Here is a 26,563-nt window from a genome sequence, read left to right on the forward strand (position 1 = left end):
GTGGACACTCTTCCTAACCTGGTGGCTGTGTTCACTGATGGGGTGAACTCATTTACAGACTCCTGTCACTGCCCTCCCTCCAGGAGCACCTTTTCCATCATGTCTTTACTGCTCACAAAAGGTAATGTACAGACTAACATCAAAGGGATGACTTGTTTATAAAAAACATCAGTTTGAGCACAAACATTAGGGTTTTAGCCCAACATTTCCCCTTTCCTGCCAAAATTTACCAGGCTTTCAAAACTACAGATACTTATGGATAACAAAAGGTCAGTACAAAGGTACTGCTGCTTAAGCCCAAAAAATGCACATGGCAGTGGCTGTGCAGGTAATCTGTTACATTTTACCTTGCTTCTGAATTTAACCACAGCTGTGCTTCAGGTAAATTCAGCCTGGATGAGTGTAGGTGCTGCCCAACAGAGCACACGGTGTGAAATACACAAAAGCATTTCATTTTGAGTTTATAACACAGCTCTTGTGGATGACCCACTGGGCTCAGATCAGCAGATCCAAGTCCTCCCTGTGCTTCCTTACTGCTACTGACTTATTTTTTAAAACATACTTCACTCTTCTCTACAACTTTCCACCTTCTGCTTGATTTGTCCACTTAGACAAGAATGTCTCAGAAATAAGATGACTGATCATACATTGCTTTGAAAAAGACACCTATTAGAAGCTGTCTAGTTAAATAAACACCTGTCCCTTGAACACAGTCCAGCTCCCACTGCTCTGTCCTTCCTGGATAAAGTAAGGAGAACAAGCCCTTTGAGACTGACCAGCAGCTGAAGAGAAACAGAAGAACTGAATGTTTCCAAAAATATCTACCAGGCACAAATGAGTGAAACAGCCAGATTGTCACATGAATACATTAATGAACTATAGCACATCCAAAATAAATTAGTAAAGTTTACAGCTAGAGCCTGAGAGGCTGGAGCTGGAAGGTTGAGAGCCACAATTATGGTGCTCACTAGCCCATGTTTGTACCCAGGATGCTGAAGCCAAAAAGAAAAACCACCCATGGACTGTTTGAGCAGCTGCTGTTAGAGAAGGGATGAAATTCTCTACTCTCCCAGGGTAGAATTTGAGTGGCTGGTTCACAAAAGACTTGGTGAGACTACAGATATTACATCTGATGTTAGCATTTTGGAACTGTGAAGTTTAAGTTTGATTACCTGTTATACTGTCAGGTTCAGGAATGAGTTCAGAAGTGTTCATTACATCACATGACTGAGTCTGATCCCCTTCTCCTTGTCTACAAAGAGTGCAGATGTAGTCTTTTAATTGAGACTCCAATTCACTACCTGGAGATCTGTCACAATCTATGTGAATCCATCTGGGGAGATTAATTTATTGTGATTTAATTTATTGTAACTCTGATTTTAGTAATGAAAATATAAAGCATCATAGTAAAAATCCATTAAAAAACAGCATTATTTCCCATTCCTATGGGGAAATAGAGATTTTCAACCAATGCTTGATTATGGAGAACTTCAGAGGAAAAAGCATGATATGTCAGCATGTCAAACAATGAACAAATTTAAACATGAAGACCTAAATTGTCCCTAATAAAGTCAATCAGACTCCACAAGATGTAGAGCATCATCATGATGCTGCACAGTGAGATACAATATTATTGAATAAGAAACATAGCTTACATTCTTAAAATGTTCCAAATACTGCATTTTTAGGTTTTTTTAATTACTGAAATAGTAAAAGACATAAAATTAAACAGAAAACATAAACTTCACAATTAAAAAAAAAACAAAAACAACCCAGATTACTGCAAACAAGAGTCTTTCAACTTTAGGACAATGACTTTTTCAGCCTAGTTCCTCACAAAATAGGTTAAATTCAATAGGCAGCAGCTTGCAGCAAGTAACTGCCAGGTACCCTCAAGTAACTGCCAATTAATACTTATTTGCTAAGATTAAAATAAAGCTGCCTACTATTGTTCATTGTATTTAGGGATGAAGGATCAAGGAGCTGCCCAAGTTCCCGTGGCACTGTACACCAAACACATTGTACATCCTTCCCAGAAACCCATCAGTTTCATACTGCTCATCATAAGCTTTATGCACTTTAGTACAAATTAACAAAAGCTGGATACTTACCTTTTGCACATGTGACAATGCAACATATCTTTCTGGAAGTCTTGGAGGCACAGTTTTTCACAGAAAGGACAAGATAAGTTGTCTTGCTGTTGGTAACAACTGTCACATACCAAACAATTATGGTGCCACTGACAACTTGTTCGTGTGCCACACTCAGCACATACTCTACAGTTCTAGAGATCACAAGAATTTAGTAGTTAATTATGATATTTCACAATGTGATAGAACTGCCATTAACTGACATTTTCCTGTTTTGAATTCAATTTAATAGCTTTTGTCCTTGATAACACAAAAAGTTATTCAAAATCTGATAGCAGAGCACGAATAACCTGCACAATAGCAAGAAGTTTCGCGACACTACTCCTGACTTGAAAGGAGTATTTCTTATGAGATCAAACTTTTTTATTGCTACTCTCAGCTATCTTATGACTGCCACAAACTGATGTAACATTACATGTATCTCATATACATGGACTTCCCACTGCAATTACTTACAAAGCTACAGACAAAACAAGACATTCATGCTGCCTTCCTCAAATGCAAAGGAACCCACAAGCTGCAGAACTGTTTTGGTAAGCAAGGAGGAGTTGAATATCAAGAGACTTCAAGTATGGATTACATACACTTTGAGTTTACATTTTTGTTCCCACTGTATCACCAGAGCAGCTGTTATTAACTGCAGGTTATCCACTGCACCTGGATCCTCCACTTCTCTTTTCTCTGTGGAGGCTGATTTACTGTCCTACATAGACTGCTTCAGCCACAGCACTAACAGCTCCCCCCACAGAGCAGCTGTAGAGCCACAGGATTTACATCCAAGTGGGATTCCTTCAGAAATTACAAATTACATTACACAGCAACAGCAATCCACAATACACCTGCAACAGCATAGTGTGGATAACAAGGTTTGGGCTCTTATAAATGACCAGGAGTTCCTCTGAAACCTTTCCACTTACTTTACATTTCCAACCATTTGTTGGTACAGCATCCATAACTGGCTGTAGACAGAAAGTGTGGTAGCCTTTGTCGCATGTATCACACACCAGCATCTTGTTGTCTTCCCCAGAGTGTCTAAGGAAAGTAAAAAGTGATCAAAAATTACTTCAACAAGCAGCAACAAAATATCTGTTTCAAGAAAAGTCTAAACAGGAAGACACAGGTGTGCACATAAAAATATACAAACACTACTTACAAATATCTCCAGAGACAATGCCTTCAAATTCATTTTTAAATACAAGTGCATACCACTATGTTTATTCACCAAGACCTGAGCCTGTGCAACCATTCTAAATACCAGATATTGGCCCACTTTCACTTACACATGTGTAGACACATTTAATGGCTTTTCTGTACTGCAATCAGTTCAGAATCTGCAACATACGTTTTGTTTCTTTCTGAAGAGAACATCCAATTGTTTCTGCAGTCTGACTGTAAATTTTGCAAAGGAAAAAAGGAGCCATCAAGTCTGACTATTGTAGCTCCTACAATGTCAGACAATATGACTGCAAGAGCAAAACAAACATTAAAGGAAGATATTTCAATTTTTCTACTATGATGTATTAAAGAGCTCCACCAGAGATTCCAGTGATAAAACAAATTTGCTGAGAACAAGACAAATAGTTTGGTAATATCTAAAGGCATTGTGTTCTGCCTTCGTTTAAATAAATTAATGCAGTAAGTAAACATGCAACAAGATTTGCCTAGATAAAGCCTTGCAGTACATGGCATTATACATGCTAGATACTACCACATTATCTGGGAGACCTGGTGTTTTAAAAAGCCCTCTCTTTGCATGAAGATATGCTTAAAATGCTGTTCTTCCAATAATGGTGAAGAACTGCCATACCACATGAAGTAATTATAAAATCAAAGAATGGTTTGGGTTGGAAGGGACCTTAAATCCAGTTGCATGGACAGTGCCTACTCCCACTAGACCAGGTTGCTCAAAGACCATCCAGCCTGGCCTTGAACACTTTCAGGGTGAGGCAACCTGTTCTGAGTTCCCCTCTGCCCAGGCTGTACTCGTGCTTGGAACTGCCCCAATCCAGGTGCAAAAGGTTGCACTTGGCTGTGTTGAAGTTCATGAGGGTTACACAGCCCCACCTCTCCAGCCTGCCCAGGTCCCTCTGGATGGGATCCCTTCTCTTCAGCATCAACTGTCCCACACAGCCTGGTGTCAGTGGCAAATCTGATGAGGGTCTGTGCCCTTGACACCACTGCCCATGTCATAACAAAGATGTTTATAACAGCACCCGCCCCAATTCTGACCCCTGAAGAACAGCACTCATCACTGGTCTCCACTTTAGTCCTCAACCCCAACTCTTGAATCTGTGGAGTGCTCCATCTGCCAAATCCATTTCTCTCCAGTATAGAAGCAAGGACAGTGTGTTGGACAGTGCTGAACACTTTGCACAAGTCCAGGTAGGTGACATCAGTTGCTCTTCCTCCACAAACTCTGTAGCCCCATCACAGCAGGCACCAAAATTTTCAGGCACTGTCTGCCCTCAGTGAGGTCATGGTGTCTGTCACCATCACCTCCTTATGTCCCATGTGTCTTAGCACAGCTTCCAGGAGGATCTGTTCCATGACCTTGGTAGGCAGGCGGGTGAGACTGATAGGCCTCTGGTTCCCCAGATCTTCCTTATTTCCCTTTGTAAAAACTATGTTTCTCCTCTTCCAGTCAGGGGGAACTTTACCAGACTGCCAAAACTTCTCGAATATGACAGATGGTGGCTTAGCCACTTCATCCACCAGTTCCCTCAGAACCCACGTGGTCCCATGGACTGGGTGTGAACATACCACGTCTTCTCTGCTTTTCCACTAAAGAGAAGATTTGTTAGCAGATGCTGTAATTACCCAATACAACATTTTCAGGGATGCTTTTTAGAACATTCTTTTCTATTCTAGCTTCATTGCTGAGATTTGCTATCTGCTGTGCATGATCAGGGAACACCCATTTTTTGAAGTGGGTTGAGTGAATGCTAGCAAGTACCAAGTGTTCTGCTTGGAAAACAGGAAAGCACTGACTGATCAGACACGAAGCAGTAGTAGAAATGGGTTTTTTTCCTTAGTACTGTCCCATCTGATCTGACTGGAGCTGAACAAAACTCATTTCTTTTTCAGTAAGTCTTTTAAAAAAAAACAAGCAAGCAAAAGAACCCTGCAGTGCCCATCAGATTAATTTATAAGAGAGCAAGCCCACAAACAGTCCGAATTTTCTAAGTGAACCCTTACAGTGCCAAAGCAACTAAGTTTCATTGTGTCTGCCTTCGTCTGGTGCAACTACTCAGTCAGAGCCACTCTTGTCACTTTTTTTCTTTGCTCAACTAAGCCATGGTTTTGTTTTCATAGTGATTCTTTATCTGCCTCTCAAAGACATTAAATGAGAGGGCCTAATGCAGGAGACCTGCCCAGTGTGTAGGTACAGGCACAACTGAACTGTCAGCTCAGTAAAAGCACAGGTTCTTAGACAGTGAAGGCACTACAGTAAAATTATTTATTTGGTAAATTTGAGAAAAAAATCCTCCTGTATATAAAAGGAGAAAAAAAATCAGAATGTTTTGCTGCTTTCCAGAACCTGCCATGATAATGGTAACTCTAGGGGTAAAACACACAGGACTTTCAGCTCAGCTCTTTTAGAACAAAGCTTCCAATACAAGGGTTTGCTCAGCTACTTAATACAACAGAAAAGATGGGGAAATAATCTATACTTTTTGGAAAAAAACCCCAAAAATTTAATGAAACCTGAACTTCAAAACCACAGCACATAAATCTCACATCATCCACCTCCATGTCCTGTAAGTCTCACTTACTTGCAGTTCTGGCACACTTTGCAATCAGGACACTGCCAACCTGCTCTTTTTAAAGGTGTGACTTGAATGTCCAGGCACATCCCATGGTAGTGCTGGCCACAGGTAGTACAAAAAAGTTGATCTAGGAGGTCTCCAGGGCTGTCGCACACTGCACAATTTGCTTCTTCCTTTGCTAAAAATAAGTATTTTTTTCAATTACTATTTTGTTCAAAATTATGAACTATCTAACAAACCCAAAAAATTTGTGCATACAAAACTTGACCATTCTTATGAAATTCAAATTTAATTAATATATTTAATAGCTACTACTTTAATTCAATTTTCTCAACTAGTCTTCTCATAACAAAAGTAAATTCATCTTAAACCTTAATGAAGTCTTACAAAAGAAACAGTTTTATTATCCTTGAGATAAAGCTGAAAGCTTTGGAACCAACCCCTCCATGAAACAAGTACAAAAAAAGCTCCTAACAGATCTAAATCTCTTATTTACCTGAAGTGTTTGCAAGAAGGTTGTCCTAACTTGAGTTAGGACAAGCAAGTCTATTAATTTGAACTAGAACCTGACAGAAGACAAGCCTTACCAGTAAACCTCTTCCTTGTTCTGTCATTAAAAGGAAAACACTTTGCTGTGCAGGACTGCTGGTCTTTAAAAACAGAAGAGTATGAACTCACATATTTTTTATCCCTGAACACACATGAATTCTTGGGTATGTGAACTGTGACAGTGCATCTAAACAAATGCATTCTTAAGCTGATCCTATGACAGTCTAGTTTTCATAAAACCTGGTACTAATTGTGTCATTTGAACACTGTGTACTTACATCTTTCAGGAGCCTGATCAATGTGGTCTGGACAAAGGAGGGACAAGTTACTGAAATCCTGAAATGTGCCTGCTCCAGCAGCACAGGGGTAATGGTACATCTGGGTACATTTCTCTTCACAGCATTTGATAGTGGCTCCAAGGTGCTTACAAAATGCACATCGCTGAAAAACAAACAAAACAAGTCATTTAAAAATTCCTTTTTCTTTCATTTTTTTAGCCAGATCTGTTCTCCCTCTTCATTTAGCAGATGAACACCTTGGCCAGTAGGAGGTAGTGAACACTGAGAAGGAAACTAGCGAGTAGTGCTGTCTTTCAGTGGCATTCCCAAACACAGCGTGCTCTAAACGCACTCTGACAATTAAGATTCTTCTTGTCACAGAAAAGGATTTTCATTCTATGCTATCTAACCGAGCTATGCCTTCAGTAATGGGGCTTGGAGACTTATTCTGAAAATAAAGGCAGATTACACCATGCTGTCAATAGGTTATGACTAAAAACCACATGGCTCTGTAAGCTGTAATGTAAAACCACAGACACTGTAATCAGAAATGCAAATGGAACTCAAGTATGATGTTCTCCCAAAAATCTTACTGGCATTATACAATTCTCTCTGGGACGATAATGCATTACATAACCTTGCACTTTCTTCTCATCTTGCCTTTCAAGACTACACAAATATCACCACCAAACTTTGAGAAGTCATAAATAAGCACAATTATTATTAGACACCAGAGGAATATTTTCTCAGAAAGAACTACGCAACAATCCTCCAGTTCTCCAGTCAAGAGAGAGCAGAGTCTATCAGTCTGCTTGTAAAAAATCACCCACACCTTTCTGATTCAGTTAATCAGTCTTTTTTCTTCCTCAGATTCATTACAGTCCCTGAAGCACTGTAACATCCTTTTGCACTTTTTCACCAAGGCAACAATAATTTTTAAGGCACAACACCGTAAGATTTTGAGTAAACTTAAGAAAAAACAGGTCAGCAGCTCACAGGAAGGCATACATAATATACAGCAACAACTGAGCTCAGGGACTCTCATTTTTCACAAGAAAAATACAACACTAACACTGGCGTGTTTGATTACTAGCCGAAGAGTCAAGTAACATCCAAATACAAACATAAACCAAATCAAAGAAAAGTTATGTACTGCATCTGCTTAATTCTTAGAATACAGACATTATTTATTTCCATAATTCTTCTCTGTTTCAAAGCCTGGCATGAAATTAGGCATGAAACATGAAATAGGGCTACTACAAGTCCACAGATATCAAAACCAGTCCACATGAAAATACAAATCACAAAGCTGTGTCAACAGCTACCTTGATATTCTTTAAAACCAGATGAAATGAACATCTTCAGAAAAATATCTGCCTGCACTACAACTCATGGACAACAGACAGAAAAAATATTAGTGTATGCTAAATAGAAGTGCAGTGTAAAGAGAGAAAATGCTCTGGCAAAGAAATTAAAGGGGATCACCGTGGAGAACTATTGCCAAATTTGTGGGCTACAATGCTTAGTCTGTCCTGCGACTTGCAGGACATCTCACCTCTACCTATGTCTAACACTTGCTGACAGTGCAGGTAAGGTGCATCCTGTTACTTTACCAGCTGAAATGCAGAGGAGAGGAGAGGGAACAAGATAAGCAAATAATAGCATGGAGCTCTTGAAGGAGAGCAAGGCAGCAGCAATGGTAATTACATTTATGGACTGCCAACAAAACCAAAATCCTGCAAGAAACCCCTTTTAGGAAATGATACCTTCAATGAGCACTTGCTGAGGATGCTGCACAAGGTAAATCCTGAACTTAGATGTAAACCCATGAAAATACAGCTCAAAGCCTCCAACAACAAGAACTGCAGCTCCACTCTGAGCCACACAGAACCTGTTTTGTCCTTGATGTTCTGAAAATCTATGGAGATGGACCAACTCTAGACACAACTCTAACAGGCCACACATTTTTCAAAGATTTTACTCAGTACAAAAAAAAAAAAAAAAAATAGGAAGGGGAACTTGGGAGGAGCTAAGGTCCAAAATGTATCCCTCAAAAAAGTCTTCAACAAGACTTTGCTGGATCCCATCATTGACCCTTAGTAGCTATTTAATCAGGAAAAGAAAATTATGAAAGAACTGCAAGCACTTAAATAATCCAACTTTTATTAAAAGCTAGGAATAATGGAATAAAATAGCAATATAAATGGCATTTTTAAATACCACATCTGTTTTTCAAGACCACCAATCAACCATGGTACGTATCAACTACAAAATCAGAATGCAACTTTTCCCAAATGCTCTATGAATAAATGAAGAAATTCTTGAAAATTAGGAAACTACAGGATTACTAAAAAACCTTGAAAAATGTTGATGGTAGTTTCAGGAACCACATAAAGATGCTGGAAGAAAAATGGAAGCCCAAGTTACATGTAATTGAACCCTTCAAACCCATCTGCTAAACTGCATTGGCAATGAAAAGCATTTGGCAGATAAGTGAAACACACTTTGAAAACAACTTGGTATGTATCATCTGAAGCAAATAAAAGGCACAGAATATCAACATTTGCTGAATTTGTAAGAGAGATAAAGCAGTCTGAAAAAACTAATGCCCAAAGGGATTTTTTTGGCAGCAGATGTTGGTGAGAAGAGTTACTTTTCCAGCACTAGAAGCCAACACTCCTCTGAAGCCAGGCCCCATGCTATGACCCCAAAAGAACAGCAGAAATGTATTAAATGAAACAAAAATATTAAAATCTCTGCTAAATAAAATCAGTAACAAATACTACTTTACTACTGCTAAAATATGGCACCATGACAGCAGGAGATGGAATGAAGCAATAAATCATGCTGCCCATGAGATGCATGCCCATATGAGGACAGTACCAGAGGCAGGGACAGGCTGGAGTCTCCAGTTTCATTAGAATGAGCACAAAATAAGGTGTTATGGGAAAGGGGGGGGAAGCTGACTTTGAAGGGCAGCTATTGGAAAATGGTAATCTGTCAAGGCAAGACAAACACTGTTTTGTTTATGGATCAAATAATTTTACATTCCCATTCTACAGGAAAAAAACCCCAACTTTACAAGGTGTCAGAAAGCTGGAGAGATAGTTTATTACTTATTCATAGTACACTCAAGGAAATAAACTAAAGCAGAGCTAGAAGACTATTTTCCTACTCAGGAAGTCCTTCAGTGGTTACCAACTGTTCCCTTCAGCAAATTCCTTGTGCACTTGTCCATTGCAAGAAAGCTCTGAGTCCATCCCTACCTGTGCTACTTCTTACTACTGTGATTTCCATCATTTAAAACTATCCACTCCTCTTTCTACTTGATAATTTTGACCTTTTGTTTGTTACATCTGCCTTTTCAGACAGAAGGAACTGATTTTTAAAAGCAAAAGCTATGCCATCTTTAAAATTTGATTTCAAAATTCCCTTTATTAACTAATCCCACTGGCTCAAATATGACATTGTTGTACAAATACAGTGGAAGAAGAAGAACTAAGTGAACCAATAGAAAACAAAACCTGATCAATCACCTTCTCTGTATTCTAGCTCTATGGGAGAACATCCTCCATGAAATAAAGAGTGGCAGAAACCACACAGAAGATTTCCAGGAAGACAAAAACTCAAAAACCTCCTTGCTACAACTGTAACTGCACCAAAACCAGCTGAACAAAAATGTTAATTCTGCCTCGGTTAGGTCAGCTGATGTCACAAATCCTACTGGTTTTACTGGAAACAGATGGCCAAAGTGGAAAATGGTGACAAGAGCAGCAGCTTTTTGTTTACGTTTTTCCAACCTTCCTGCTGCTCCATACTTTAGAGTACTCCAAAATCCTCTTCAAATTATAAAAAGACAACATAAGAGTTTATCCAGATAGTACCAAGAACTAATCAGAGGTCATGTTTTATCATTATTTTATTCCCCTTAAAATTACTTTATAGTACTACTGTCTCAGCAACCAGACAAGTAACAACCCTTAGAAGGCAGATATTAAAGAAAGGCTAAAATACAGTCTTTGAGTAAGTACTTTGCAACTTGATTAGTGTCCTAAACCTAAATGTTAGTACTATGAATTGCAAAATGTTCTTGAGAAAATGACAAGTTTTTCACTGATTACGAACTTTTTCTTTAAAAAAGATCAGGTGACACAACCTATGAGAACAATAAGAACTTTTAATTTTATGATAGTGTACCAAAAATACACACAAGCCATCTGTCCTTGGTTAAACAATTTAATGTATTACCTGTAAGAGCAAATTTCAAACAGTTAGCTATAGGGAAATGCTGTCCCCCCCCAAACCTGTGACTGAAGAGAACCGGACCTTAACAACCTGTCATTAATGAGAGCATGAAGAAATTTTTATGTAAACAGTGATTAGTGAAGTATGTTCTGTGGTGGTTCTGATAATCTTCATTGGTTACTCCATCATCTAGAAAGAGCTTTATATTGCTTGCAGACACTAATGACCATTAGCACCTCTCATGTCAAATACACTGGTTTAAGGACCATAAAGCACTAAAGAGCACAATGCAGTAAAATGGCAACATAAAAACAATTAATGGCTTTTGACTGAACTACTAATTAGAAGTACTAAACAGAACACCTTTCCAGGAGTACTGGAAATTACCTTCTAGCTTTTTAATTTTATATGACTCATGTCACAAATTTGGAAATGACTTCAATTTGTAACAAGCAAGTCAATCGGAGATCAGTTACTCCTTTTCCTCAAACCTTAACAAAGTGACTCAACACATGCAATCAAGGCAGAAAGCAGAAATCCCTTTATGTGTGGAGATTTCAGGCTCTCTACAAGTCACTACTTTGTTTCTCACTCACACCAGTTGCATCTCTTTTTCACCTTCATTAAAAAGTACATTAAATAAATTGGGTTGCTATTAAAGCATTTAAGAATTCAGAGAAAAAAAGCATTCAAGTTTTGGAGGGGTGTTTTTTGTAATAGTGGTGAACAGGTTAAAAATTTGCAAGAATCAAGTTTGCTAAGTAAGATACCATTTTTTTATTTGAAACCTGAAATAGGGAGGAGAAAACATACAAACTTTATTGCACACAAATTCTTCCTCATATAACCTGAAATGTTCCCAAACCCTGTTTATTCAGAAGCTCCACGGAAGGGTTTGGGTGCCTCAGAGCTGTGTTTTACTCATCATTACATAAGCTAGCAGAATAACTGCATGGATATGATTTCCTTCACAGGCTCTGCCTTTGCTGCTTTTTTCGCACTTTCATGAAGAAAAAGGGGGTTTTTTTAATCACCTCCTCGCTTTCTGCAAGAGTTAGGATAATGTAAATGTTTTGAGTGAGGCTAAGCTTTTCCACAGCTATCAACTCCCTTAATTCCCATCTAATATCCACCATGGCAGAAGAGCACACATGAGCCTGTTGTTTAGTTAGACTGTCAACAACAAGAAGGTCAATAATGTTTAATGTAATTTAAACTGTGGTTATTAGGCTTCAGCATCAGCAACTCCAGGACAAACAAGGCAAGAACAAAAATCATCAGCTTTGGTTTGAGGCTGCTTTTTGGCAGGCTCAGAAAACAGACTATTGTGCCAGTTCCATTTGATTCATGCTCAGAAGGTCTTAAGAAGTGTGTGTAGACATTTCTTTGTGTTGGCAGAGCATGGGCTGAGCCACAAATTGTTGGGAGGCTTGAGAAAAAATAATTGAGGGAAACATTGCTACATGCTTGTTGTTTAATGATCATCTCTAGGCATCTGTTACTGGTCATTGCAGAACATACTGGGATGAAGTCAATTTTCTGTCAAACCCAGCACAGCTCCTAAACTCCTAAATCATATATATGCATTCTGAAGTAGCTCAACCATTCTATAGGTTATGCCATAAGTACATTTATAACAGTTTTTAAAGTAAAAGGAGAATTTACTGCTCATCCAGTCACACTGAGCTTCCAGAGAACACAAGACTTGATGAGGGCATCCAAACTTCATTATATTTAATAAGGCATAGTCATTGTATGGAATTTACTGCATGGCCATTCAGTTGGCCAAACAATGGGTCACCATTTTCAGGCTCCATTGACAACACTGGCCAGATCTCCACTGCCTGCAGCTGGAATTTGAACACAGCTCAGAGGCAGGTACATTCACAGGGTTGTCAAAATTTAGATAAGAGTCTTGAGCTGTCCTGTGTTGACACAAGTTCTTTACTGTACCACAGCCAAGTCCACACCAAAGTTTTTGTCAGCATTGCAGTATCAAAGAAGGGACGTGAATGGAGACTGTTTAAAAATACTTTCATATAAATCCTCTTCTATTTTTGCAAGTTTTCTGAACAATAAGGAGTGGGGGTAAACTTCTCAAACACATCTCTAAATTCTCTTATATATTTTTGGAACACTTAGACAAAACTTTCCAGCCTTTTCTGACAACAGGAAAGTAATTAACAAAAGCATTTCGTTCATCTTAAAAACAACCTCATTCATGGGACTTGTAATTTGTCATGAGTTTTAGAGTGGGGGATGCAACTTCTGCTCCTTCCCTGCAGATCTATCCAGATGTGACCAAGCTTGAGAAAACTATCTCCTTTTTTTTAATGTAAAACACTTCCACAAGTTTGTCAGTGAAATCACAGAAAAACCTACTCTCATTGATCATGACTGATCCTCTCCAATTTCTAGCACTGACTGGACATCATGTACCTCCTGCAAAGGTTCCTTCAGTCTGACAAGGATTAGAGGGAAACAAGTCTGTAATAAATACTCTAAGCCTAAGCACAAAAAGCCCCCGGAATGGAAAGCAGACATCCCTAAGGATCCTGATACTACTGTCACTTAATCATCTGGGGAATAGGAATCCAGCACACAGGGAGATGGACAAGTAAGAAGCCAAGAGACAAAAAGGATTCACCGTGTGAAAGAATCTGATGAGACTGGGAGGAGAAACCATAGATGGAGATGGAAGCTGAGGAGGGGCAGGGATAACACTTAAAGGGCCAATTAATCAAACCTGGGCACTCAAATTGGATAAAGTCCTTAAGGGAACTTGGTGCTAAGACTCAGGAAATGGTGATGGGACACATCTCAGAAAGAACCCAGACAACAGGGATGAGAAATGTTAAGGAGAGATGAAGAGTGGAAGTGGCTAAAAACATCAACCTGAACAAAAAGTCAGAAGTCTGAGAAAACTGAAATTGGATGAAGATTACAAGGAGGAAAAGTACACTGCTCTCTGACACCCAATGCTGTATCACTATCACCCAGTCAGCTCAAATAGCAGCATTCTTATGTAGCCACAAAGGCTTTAAACCTGCAGTTTGGGAGGTCTGCCTCTTCCTTTTCTCCCTGACAAAAGGAAATGATACAGGCAGACAAATACAAGGCAACACAAGACATGGAGACATAGATAAAGGAATGGGCAGACACGCACACATGTGTGTACACTAAAACACAAGGAGCATTACAGATCAAACGTGGATTTTGTGCATAAAATTGATCTTTTAAGAGGAGTCACTGACTTAATGAAACCTGTTACCTGTGAGACTGTGCTTGATTTACAGAGAGAAATAAAAGAAATATTGGAAAAGGTTGTGGATGGCTTGTGGGAGAAGAAAAACACTTAAGTTATTGCAACAGAGCTATGGCCTGCAGAAGAGTTGTAGTTTCATTTCTTCCATGAAGCTCCTTGATGATACTGGGCAGAGCACTAAGTACAATTTTTCTTAGTTTTTTTTTAGTTCTTAATCTTACTTTTAAAAGCCTGGAGTTTTCTTTGCCCTGTAAAAATTCAGCCTTAATTTCTACATAGATTATGCACTCACAACTGCACCAGAGTGAAGGAAGAACTGCAATATCAGTGCAACCTTTTTAACTAAGTCTGAGTATTTTTGAAACTCCTTCAATTTGCCATCCAAATTAGCAGATATAAATAAATTCAACTTCTCTGGGGGAAAACGTAGCCTAAGACACATAACAAGGCCATATAAATCTGCTATTAAAAAAATTTTACAGACATGTTATTCACATGTTCATTACAGTAAAAACATTATTGAAAAAACCATGCAGAAATGAGGAAATCTTTCTTTTCAGCAGTATCTGCATAGTCTACATACCTACACACGAAACAATAATGAAAAAAATGGAATATTGAAGAGCTTTATACTAAGGCAGCAATGTCCATCCTGTGGACTGAACTAGGCACAAACTGTTCTGCATGTGATCATACAATTAAAGATGCAAAATCAGGCCAAGGCACAAAAGACATTAATTGTGTGCAAAGGACACAAACTGTGTGCAGACAACTTGTCTTCTGACATGGCCTTACTTTGTGTTTTCATTTTATTGTCTTAATAAGGCACTCTTTTAAAAAAGATTTTGAAGATACATTACCCTGATTTAACAGAAAGTAATGTCAGCCACAGTCACTATATTCACTCAATGATACATATAATTTACAAGGTAATAGAAGGGATGGAGTGACAAGAAACTCTGGATTATGTAGAGACATAAAAAAAATGCAAGAATTTCCTGCCTTTAATACCTTCCTCATTAGTGAGCACCTCCTTAGTATTCCTTCCCCACTGACTGCAATCAGTACCTTATTGTTCATAATTCCTATTTCCTTGGCTGTTCCTAAATTGCACTCTCCAAATGGCACAAAGTCATCGTAAACAAAATCCTACATCTTCAGTTCACTAATTTCTGTAAATTGAGCTCAAACAAAGCAATTAGGTGGCATACTTGGAAACTACCAGCTTGAACATTAGTATCATTTCTTGCCTAATAAAAACTTGACATGTTTTATCTGGCTAGGGCTTTTAGCTTTTTTTTTTTTCAACTTGACTAAATTAGTCACTTATATGTATTTGTCCCATTGCTTCTCCCAAGACACGGTATTCCAAATATTATATAATTATTTAACTCACTAGCCACTGAAATAAATAAGCAAGCCCATGTCTTTTCATCCTGTTCCTTCACTGGTATTCCTTGGGCAAGCATTGTGAAGTGCAACATCTTGACACAGAATTTAAAACACTAAAATAACTGGTCAAATATTGAAGCAGGTTATTCAACTGGGCTTCAGGGAGGTGAGGGTAAGAAAGGGCTGTTTGTTTCAGTTTTGCAGAATGCTGCCTCAGTAGCTTGTGAACAAAAAAGCTGCCAAATTTTGTAATGAATTCCACAGAACATTAAGTCTGATGCTTAGCAGAAGCCATAACTGTTAAGTAAATGATATCCTTTTGATGAATATCCTTATTTGAAAACAACATTGATTCTTCTAACCCTCTAGCAGTGTCCCAAAACAGATGTGCACAACTGCAAATTCTGTTTGCTTTCAGGTTTACGAAGTGTGATGACATTTTTACAATCCTGCATGAGCCCTTTTACCCAGGAGTAAAATAAAGCACAATAATTCTTCACCATCTGTTTGTTAATTTTGCATTCATTTAACTTTGCATTTTAAACTAATAATCATTTTCTTATAATATAGTTTGCTCCATTGGTAGAAATTACAGCTGTTCAATTAAAAAAAGAATGGTTTATAACACAGTTTTCCTCTAAATAATTCCATTGCTCTTAATTATAGAAATGTTAGTGCCATCAAATGGAAAAGAACTGCCAGAGATTAGTGTTATGCTTTATATGTCACAGATTCCCTTAGTAAATGTACATATTTTCTTCTGTTCCAGCACCAATTCCTACTTGGTCTCTAACATTAAACTGATTTTTCTCCACTACAAGATTCTGTGTTTTAACATTGTTACGTGCAAAGGTACAAACAATTAAATGAAGCTTCTGTTTCATTTGTGGCACAAAGTCAAACCAAGCACAGTTCTACTTCTTCATAAGGCTTTTCCTTAATCTCTAATGACAGGACAAGGAGGTTTTGATATTTATATTTAAGCTGGTTACAGCTAAACTAGGGCTGGAATAATGTCCTAAAAGCTTCTCACCATGTTTACAGTCAAATGGGGAAATCCCATTCCTTTATCAAAAGTAAAACCACATTGAAATAACATGAATAATACATCAGAGCTAGTGAAGGGGAAACAATTTGGGTCAACAAAAGATGTGGTGCCTGGAGAGAGCAGGAGCCAGTCTGAGATTCTGAGAGCTCTATTGTGGACTCTGTGTTATGCTCTGGACAGGGCATCTTCCACACAGACCAGGCTGTAAGGTCACAAGCCCTAAACACAGACTGTCCCCACACTGACACAGTGGAGAGTCCACTTCACTGAGATTCCTGGGCTTAATCATCATCATCTACAAATAAACTCCTCAAGAGACACAGGCTGCTCAGCTAATTCATGTCAGCAGTCCAATAGTATTAGAGAGCTGTTCAGATGTTTAAAACAATCAAGATGATTGCACTGTTTTCTAAAACCAATTTTATCTGATGGCATCAAAATCTCTGCATCAGATGACATCCTAATGCTGTGACAGTGTTAAGATAACAATTCTGTCACAGTACTAGGATGAGTATTTTACTTAAAACACCCATAAGGTAAGAGATGGTTTACCACAAAATTGATTTATTTCAATTAAAGTAGTTCAGAAAAGGCTGAAAAACACTCAACTGGTAACTGAGACTGTAACAGAGCACTCACATACAGAAATGAACTTCCAGAAGCACCACGCACAATAAGCTCACTCAAAATTAGGAGTGAAAGTCCAACCACAGGTTAGTGAGATGCTCAGCTTCCAGTCCTACCAGAATCCTGAGCATCCTGACCTTTCAGCTTCACAGACAAGAAGAATTGCTGCCAGAGCCGACCTTTTCTGGGGGATTTATCCATCAGAGCATTTTATGTCTGACAGGAAGCAAACATTCTGGAGGTGCCCAAGGCACATACTGATGTCATGGATTTGTAATGGTAACAGTCTTGCCAATGATTTGCCATCTATTTCAAGTTACTCTCATTAAAAAACCTCACCTGGTGTGACATTTGAGATAACTGAAACTCCTACTTATTGAACGTATCAAATCCATTTATATTTTGGAAAATGAGCATTTGCCTCACAAAGCTCAAAGAATAATAATAACAACTGAACTGTCTTCCTGTGTCATTTCTCTAGAAGTTCTCTATTTGCTTTTAAAGGTTTATAATTTGTCAACACATTTCCCTGGAAATACTACACAAAAACATCTAATATTCTGTAACAACCTGCAGTAATTGAAAGGAAAAAAGCCCTCAGTATTTGCTTGGATATTTGGTTGGATTGGGTATTTAGATTCATATTGACTATTTATTCTGCAGATTCTGTCATTCGTCCCAGTTCTTTGCAAAACAATTCCATACTGAAGCAATGTGGGTGAAAATTTTTTAACAGAAATATTAAAGTATAAATTAAAAAGTACAAAGGGAAAGGCTAGATGGGGAAGCACTGGCAGTTTTATTTAAAAAGTATCCAAATTGCAGCTTGAATACATGTATCTAAAGTGAGACCATGACACTGCAATAAAGTGTATCAAATAATTTTACCCAAGTTAGATGCTTCAAGAAATAAATATTTATTTATTTCATAACAGCTACTTTCCCTCCCTGATGTACTGAAGGGGAAAGTGATATCTTTGAGGGAAACCATTAATATCACTGAAATCACACTGGTAAAAAAATACTCATGTGAAGTGCTGCTTTGAGAACATGCCACTTCATCAGTTCTTCAATTAATGTTATTTAATAGGATTTTTATAATTAATCATGACTATGACTCATGGAACACCTACACATTCATTATTGGCAGCAGACCTACTATTGTCTGCCTACTTCTTATTCCCAGGTCAGAGCTGCAGAATGGGGAGGACAAGTATATACATGAAAATAAACAATATTAATTCTTTCACATAAACAAATGACTATCAACAGTGGTCTATTAGGAAAAATAGCTTTAATGCAATTAATGTCTGATTTCACACTGATGTGATGCACTTGCACAGGATGGGCAGTTGCTCCACATTTGTGAAGATTCCTAAGATGCCTCTCTCATGCCTGATTTGCTCCATGTTATTAAAAAAACACTCAACGACACCTGCATTAATGGCACTACTTCATACTGATGTCTGCAATATTTATGCTCAATCTGCAACTCTGGGACAGAACTTGCACTAATGGAAGTCAATAACAAAATCTTCAGGGAGTTCAAAACTATTTTTTGCTAATGGTTTGATTTTGTGAGCTGCTGAGTACACCAATCTCAGAAGCAGTTTTTAGGCTACTGCTTAAAAGCAAACTGATGCCAACAGACTAATATGAGTACTCCTGAGTTTTAAAGCATGTTTATAAGATATTTTTGAGGATAGGTGAAAATCCCAAATGAAAATCCACAATATAATTTATAGTAATCAGGAAAAAGCCTCAGACCCTTTTGACTGGAATAATCAGAACCCCTTTATAATTCTAATTTCATTAAAGAGTCTGGACTGTAAAGCTCTCATTCAAAAAAACCCATGTGACTCACATTCATGATAAATTTAACAGAAATGCTTAAATAAAATACTATATAAAAGGGAAACTGCTGTGAAACCTAGATTAGAGTCAGTTGTGTAACACTAAGCAAACAATGCTACAGCTGAGCAAATACTCCTACTAGTCCCACTGAGGTATTTTTTCTTTTTATTCCTGTGCTATATATTAAGGAGAAAGCTGCTGAAGAGGCCTTTTTATTTCTATAATGCTCAAAGCATAATGAGGACCTGTCCTTGACTGAAACTAACCAATATTAACTCCAAAAGACTGATTACTCTTTTTTCAAAAATATACCCATCACACAAAAGGCAAAATTAGACCCTTGAACACCAACAATAAAAAACCCCAGATGAGCTATGGAAAAGACTGAATATAAAATATTTAAATCAGAAGCAACCATGAGTGAGGTGGTAATGAGGTTGGAAAAGGGGGCTGCATTTAAAACACCTACCAAGTTGAGGAGATTGGTGGTACTGCCACACTTCCTTGTGTAAATTTTTATAAACTTACTGCTGGCATGCTGGTTAAGAGATGGGTATGGTTTCCTGACTTTTTAATATATAAAGAGCTCCAGTTTTCTTATTTGCTGAAAATACTAATGACATAATTATTTAAATAAATTTATTATTATTTTTATACATTTTAAAAGGAGATTTTGTTTCCTTGTTCCACATTCAGACTTTGGGGGCATTCCACTGACATTTTCTCTTTTGTAGACATTGAAGGACTATGTCATTGTTGCTGAGAACAGAAAAACAGGAGAAAGGGAGGGCCCAAGTATCTGCATTCTCATTTTCTACCGCAAAGCTCCAAAATGGATCAGTCCCACCAGCAAAATGATACATTACCAAGGAAGAAGGTACATTCTTGATTGGAGAGACAGTTTGATTTTCCTTTAGTGGGTTTTCTTTGCTCTTCAGACATGAGGTTTTCTCTGGCTTTAACACATAACCCTCCCCCCAGATTATAAAATATTGCAATGGAATGTTAGTGAACTACTATGTCATTGCCTTAATGCTCAGAGTAACATTTATGAAATATATCAAGGGAAGTGGGGGGACAAGAAGAAAAAAAAAGAGGATTTCTTTCGATGCATTATGAAAAAAAGTGTTTTCTACCCAAGTCATGCAAAAGGAAGAAAAGGTCTTTGTGAAAAACACTTCAGCAGTTTGGAACACACACTGAACAATTTCACTTCAGAGCTTCCAGTGAATTATTTTAGTGAATGTTAGTGAATAAAGGAAACCTGCACTGGAAATTCCTCCAGGAACACAGGCCCTTTCATGCTTCTCAGCAAGGCTCTTCAGCTTTCACTCCTGGGCTGTTGCTGTTTCTCAGCCTCTTTCTGTTCTCCAGTCCATTTTGTCTGGTTCCTACACCTCAGCCTGCCCTCAGTGCCTATCACCTATTCAGCATCAAAATCCTCTCAGAAATGTTGCTGTAGCCACAGACTCTCTTCCAATTCTGGTACCCACCTATCTGACATCTGGAGTTCAAGAAAGGTTCCTTTTTCAAAGCATTCAGCTTGAAAAAAACCCACACTGAAAACTCTAAGGCTGACTCTGCTTTCCCACTTGAGTGTCATGGGAGTGCTCCCACGGTGAGCTCCCTGGAACTTCCTCCTGGCTCCAGAGCAGTAACCCAGAAGCACCACTGCTCTCAGAGAGAAAAACAATGGATCAGGCTGAAAAATCAAACACTTCCCCCTTCAGACGAAGCCACACAAACCATCTTAAGGAAAGACACTTAGTGCTGCTTAAGAAACCCAAGTATTTTCCTCTCTCATTTGCTGCTGTATTCCACAAGTGCAGTCATAAGGGGAAAGATCATTTAGGTAGATTCACCTGCCAGAAATGTCAGCATGCTTCTGTTCTGATGTACAAAACTGTAGGGGACACAGAGCAATGGAAGCAAGAGAAATTGTATTTGGAAAGAAGTGATAGTTTATGAAAAATCCTGGCTCATTGTGAAAAGAAGTTTATTACTTAAACCTAAAACATATATTGGAATCCATGCCACTGGCCATTGTCCCTGGCAAGGGTAGGCTCTAGAACTTGGTTCTTATGGTCCAAATAAGGAACAAGACACAGTTTTACTCTAAGCAGCGAGTTTCAATGTGCACTAACAGTACCACTTCTTCTGCACACAAATTCACAGTATTTTTTTCATATACTTGGAAACAAATAGGTAGGGATACAAACATAGCTGTTATTTCACATAAGGTTCACGACAAAGCACATCAAAAGAAAAAACTCAAAATTTGTTTTAAAATGTGCATCTTTTGCTCTGCTTCATGTGAAAAGGCAAATTCTTCTCTGAACTGTGATTCACAAATTAAAGCCTGCCTTCCTCTTGTAAATACAATAAACACGATGAAGAAAATATAAAAAAATAACAATAGCTAAGTAAGTTTCACAAGACCATGTGCTCCTTCTTCCAGGCAACAGGTCAGAATCACACTGGTAACAGGTTATGAAACAAGGAACTACTACAGATACTGGAAAGTGACATTTAAATATCTGCACTTGATAAGAATCAAACTCCATAAAAAAAAAAAAAAAAAAGCTCTTAAAAAAAAGCTCCATACCCAGAAAAAGCTCTAAATCAAACACTTTGCTGATATTTGGTATACTGATACTCTACTGTACATTAGCACATAAACAGAGCAGTGTTTTGTGTCTCTAAAGAAAGGAACATCTTTTGTTTCTTGGATAAAGTGGAAATGTGTCATACAGTCTTGAAATAAGTATTTCTTCAAATTCCTAATAAACTTTTCCACTTGTAAAAATCCCAAAGACCTTAGCAGGCAGAAGCACAGTACTGGCTTTACTGGAATGTTAATAATAAAAATTTTAATTATGGGAAAATTACTTTAAAAAAATCTGTATTTATTTTAAATGAAATTTGGCTGGGGAAAAACATAATATTGCTCAGAACATTTTAGAAACAAGTTTTTAATTAAAAACTTTCATTTTAATACTGTAGCTTTGTATGTCATTATTTTTTTTCACTGGCTGGCTGAAGTTACTTAATGATAACAGAGTATCTCATGCCACACAGCACAAATCTGAAGTATCAATCCATCTAACAAAAGGTGGGGGGAAAGAAAAAACAAGCCAGCTCTTCACTCAATAAACCTCAATTACATTGCAACAATTAATCCTTATTAGCAACCTCTCCCTCAGTCATGTACCCAGACCTCTCAAGTATCAAAGTATTCTCAGAATGACTAGGAAAATAAATGAAAATGAATGAAAATGTAAATAAATATTTTCTCAATAAATGGAAAATTCAAAATTAAAATTATTTCCAAATCCCTTCAATCATCAGACATGCTGAGCCTTTACTCAAGCCACATAATTCCCACATGTTACTGCCTCTTACTTCACGACCATAACTATTCAGACAGACCAGTCTAGTTTACAGTAATCCTTACAAACTTTTAAATACACCACTAAAAATTCACATACAAGCATGGAGTCTAATTATATCCCAAGGTATCCCTAATTAAGGCGCCAATATAATTACAAAAATGTACTAGAAGAAAAGAATCTCAAAGCTCTTAATTCACATTTACTCAGTTTTAACTAATACTTCATTGTCTTAAATACCAGCAGGGATTTAGAAAAATGTAATTTATTTTGTTCTAGAAAATGTGGTTTATCAGACAACACGAGAAACAGAAACTGTGTTTTGAAAGCTGAGTCCTTAAGTCTGTAGCTTCAAAGGTGCTGTGTTTTGATAGGTAACAAAACTCTTCTGTCAGAACTTAATTCACATTTTTCTGTTCTATGTTTCACTGCAGAAGAAAAAACAGAATCACAGAGTCAAAGGATGGTTTGGGTTAGAAGGGACATTAAAGATCATCCAGAGCTCTAATCCCCTGCTATGTGCAGGGACACCTTCCGCCAGACCAGGCTGCCCAAAGCTGCATCAAACCCAGCCTCGAACACTTCCAGGGATGGGGTAGCCCCAGCTGCTCTGGGCCACCTGTTCCAATCCTCACCTTCCCCCACAGGAAAGAATTGTTTCCAGTCTAAACCTACTCTCTTTCTGTTTGAAGCCATGGAGCTTTGAACAAACTGGCTGGAAGGTGCCCCTACCCATGGCAGGGGACATGGAACTGGATGATCTTTAATGTCCCTTCCAAGACAAATCTTTCTGCGAATCTGTGACCTCACATGAGCAACACTCTTGTAAGAATACTTTAATCACTGTTCACTTGACAATGCTAATGAGAATTAAGCTGTAGATCTTACTAAGTATTAAATATCTGTTCTCAAACTGCTGGACCTACAAAAAACCTGAACACAGAGAGGTCCCATGGCAGCTCTGTAACCTGAACAGATTTAACAAAGCTGTACTGACATAACTTATGGTGTACAAAGGTGTTCCAGAAGAATTATACATGTAAATCAGAGCCAACTATGACAATTTTAAGATACCACAGCTGCTTTCCAGAACTTGGGAAATACAGCTATAAAACAACTGACACAGGCTTTCTGATGACATTTGTAAACTCTAAGAACAATTCACATTCTTCAAGGCAACAAGGATCTGGCTTTAAGTGACCAAAATCCAAACTATTATGGAACAGAGTAAATCATGGAAGATAATTTACAGCGTTAAACAATCCCTAAAGTTGTACCGTCAGTCAGCAAGGTCCTTTAAAAACAATCAGCAGGGAAATGGCTACAGATCTCTGGAGAAACTCCAAATAACAACATAGAAATTCATGGAAAACTTGAACAGTCCACCACTCTCATTGCTAAACTGTTACAGTATGTCTAAAACACGCCAGGAATTGAATGAAACTACCAAAGTGACCAAAAGCACAGGCAAGTGTCTTCTTGGTGACACATATGTCACTATTTCTCCAGTCTTTCTCTAGCACTTTCTGTGCTGGAGCTCTCTAAGAGAAAGCAACCCATTAAAAAAAAAAAAAAAAGTAGATGTTTTTTTGGAAGAAAACTTCCTGCAGTACTTCCTCAGTTGCAGGACAAAAGCAACTACAGGAAAAAAAAAACTCAGTAAGATAAAAATCAAAAGCCAGTCCCAAGAGCAGCCAGGTAGTCCCTCCCAAGCTGTAGTGAAGGGAGATGAGGAGAAGCCAAGTGCCTGCTGTGTGCAAAAGCACCATAAAAAACTCAGGGGTTGAGAAAGGACTCCTGAATCCCAGAGGTGCTCATTTAATTTTCATGTTACAAAGTTTGCCCTTGAAAAATGGGCAAATTCAGAGGACACTACCTAGAAATGGTATAAATTATAATATATTACATTCTCTTCCTGCAATTTTCTCCGGATTTAAGAATTAGTCATTCTTCCAACAATGAAAAAGGAATAAGGGAGCTTTTAAAGCATCAAAGGGCTGCAAATTCTGCACTCTATCTAGAAAAAACCCCACATCACTCCATGCTCTGTTCAGCTGAGCTGTGACATACACAAAGTCAACACCATCCCTACATTCAGGATTCTGTCATCTAAGCCATTTCGCACACAGCTTTTCTCAACAAAAAGTAAACTAAATGAAAAATTGCTGTGGTTAAATGGGCACAATCCTCCCCAGTACATAAGGATGCTGATACTCTTACATACAAAAAACAAAGGAAGTATCATTTTAAAAAGGAAGTATCATTTTAGCCAAACTGGTTTTCAACTTGAAGCAGCACAAATAAAACACACACACCATGAAAAACAATTTTCAACAAGATGAGAAGAGCACTGAGATTAAGGGGTGAAGATGCATTCAAAATATGGACAGTTTTAAAAGATGTGTAAACATGCTCCCCATCTTTCCCCTCAACTTATTTCTTTCTGATCTAGCTTGGTAGACATCACACTAAAATCAAGTCTTGAGCAAAGAATTTAAAGTAGACTTTTCATTATTATCATGTTTCTCCTATTCAGCCGTCAAGCAGATAGGAACCTCCTCCTTGATTTCCACCAGCACTGTTTTCTTTGACTTTTGTGTCCTTGACAAACTCTCCCAAACTTGGAAACTGCTTCCTGCATCTTATCAGAAGAGAAAGCTGGCTGGGAAAGTTACCCTTGCATTCCTCCCTTGTACTCAGTTTGTTCAAAAGTGGTTTAAATACATTATCTAGTTAAATTCACTTTCTGAATTGAGCTACTTACATACTAGGGGACAAAAAGCAGTCCACCTTATTTGGGACTCTGTAGCATACAGAGTAGCTATGGTTAGACAATGTAAGGCAGGTAATTGGCAAACTTTATTTTTCTTCAGCTGACTGCAGACAAACAAACAGCACCTACTCAATACAAGCAAAACAAACATCAAAATTATAAAGTATTACTTAAAAATACCTGAAAATATAACGAGAACCATTATCTCAGAAACCAGTCTTGTTAAAAGCTGAACAAACGTAAGCCTTAAAGGTCTCTACATTTTACATGATAATGTAAGTGCACATTTCCAAATATCAGAAGGCTGGAGAGTTACAGAAGTGTGAGACTGAAACCAAAAATACAAGAAAAAGCTGTAAACTCCACTTGTCCATTTCTATTGTATTTTTTCCAGGGAAAAAACTCTAATTTCTGTTCGATCAGATTCTTTTGCTTAGTTTGTCTTATTAAGTCTACAATTCACATTGGTTTTGCATCTTACACTAAATATCTGTAGAAACACCAATAAAGTCCATCTTCCTGAAGCTAACAATGTGACAGCTTCTTTACCATGGTGAATCTTATATACTGAGCAAAGCAGTCTATTCTTATCTTATGAATGACAAGAAAAATTGAGTTAAGTTTTGGATTAAACAAATCACTTGAACTTTTCTCTCCCCCATTGATATTTTCAAGAGTTGTCTTCTTTCAAACCTTGAAACAAAGTGACTCCCAAACCCCATGAAATGCCATTGAAGTCGTGGGGGGAAGGCACTGCCACACTGGGGTGTTGAACTCTACCTTACACACTGTACCAGGATAATGAGGTGAATTCTTAGGATCATCCTGAGAAAAGCTCTGGCACTAGGTTTGTCACCGAGATCACCAGTTCTTCCTTATGGCTTCCTGAACTTAGAAAGCAGTTCTGAGAAAAGCCATGACTCTCCCTTGCTGAGGTAAGCAAGACAAGCAATGAGATGAACTGAGGCACTTCCATGACAGATCTGACTGCATATTCCAGCTTTTCTTTGCCCCTTGTCACAAACCAATGTGACACACAGGATTTCAAACACTTCACAGATGCAGGTTTGTGCACTCATGAATAGTAAAGAATGGCAAACCCCAGACTTTGAAAGAAAGACAAAGAATCCACCACTGTCTAGACACAAATACATGAAACAAGCTGGTCAGGTGCCTTTGCCAGGCCTTCACAATGAGCAAATCAAAAGAGCTGAAGAAGAAAGACA

The 26,563-nt window shown here is 38.0% G+C and overlaps 1 protein-coding gene across 13 annotated transcripts in view; it reads right to left on the reverse strand.

Moving 5' to 3' along the window:
* Positions 1-26,563, reverse strand: part of KMT2C (lysine methyltransferase 2C) — a 187,840-nt gene that overhangs the window by 79,741 nt on the left and 81,536 nt on the right. For 12 of the 13 annotated variants that reach the window (XM_059839320.1, XM_059839435.1, XM_059839397.1 and 9 more), the window contains 5 exons: positions 6,745-6,907; positions 5,924-6,095; positions 3,068-3,182; positions 2,112-2,284; positions 1,173-1,333 (listed from right to left, as the gene is read on the reverse strand). In XM_059839320.1, coding sequence (XP_059695303.1) covers positions 1,173-1,333; positions 2,112-2,284; positions 3,068-3,182; positions 5,924-6,095; positions 6,745-6,907 — 784 coding nt within the window. The remainder of the gene's footprint in view (positions 1-1,172; positions 1,334-2,111; positions 2,285-3,067; positions 3,183-5,923; positions 6,096-6,744; positions 6,908-26,563) is intronic. The other variant, XM_059839379.1, reaches the window with a different exon arrangement.

The sequence above is a fragment of the Haemorhous mexicanus genome, chromosome 1 (assembly GCF_027477595.1).
Source record: "Haemorhous mexicanus isolate bHaeMex1 chromosome 1, bHaeMex1.pri, whole genome shotgun sequence".
NCBI lineage: Eukaryota > Metazoa > Chordata > Aves > Passeriformes > Fringillidae > Haemorhous > Haemorhous mexicanus.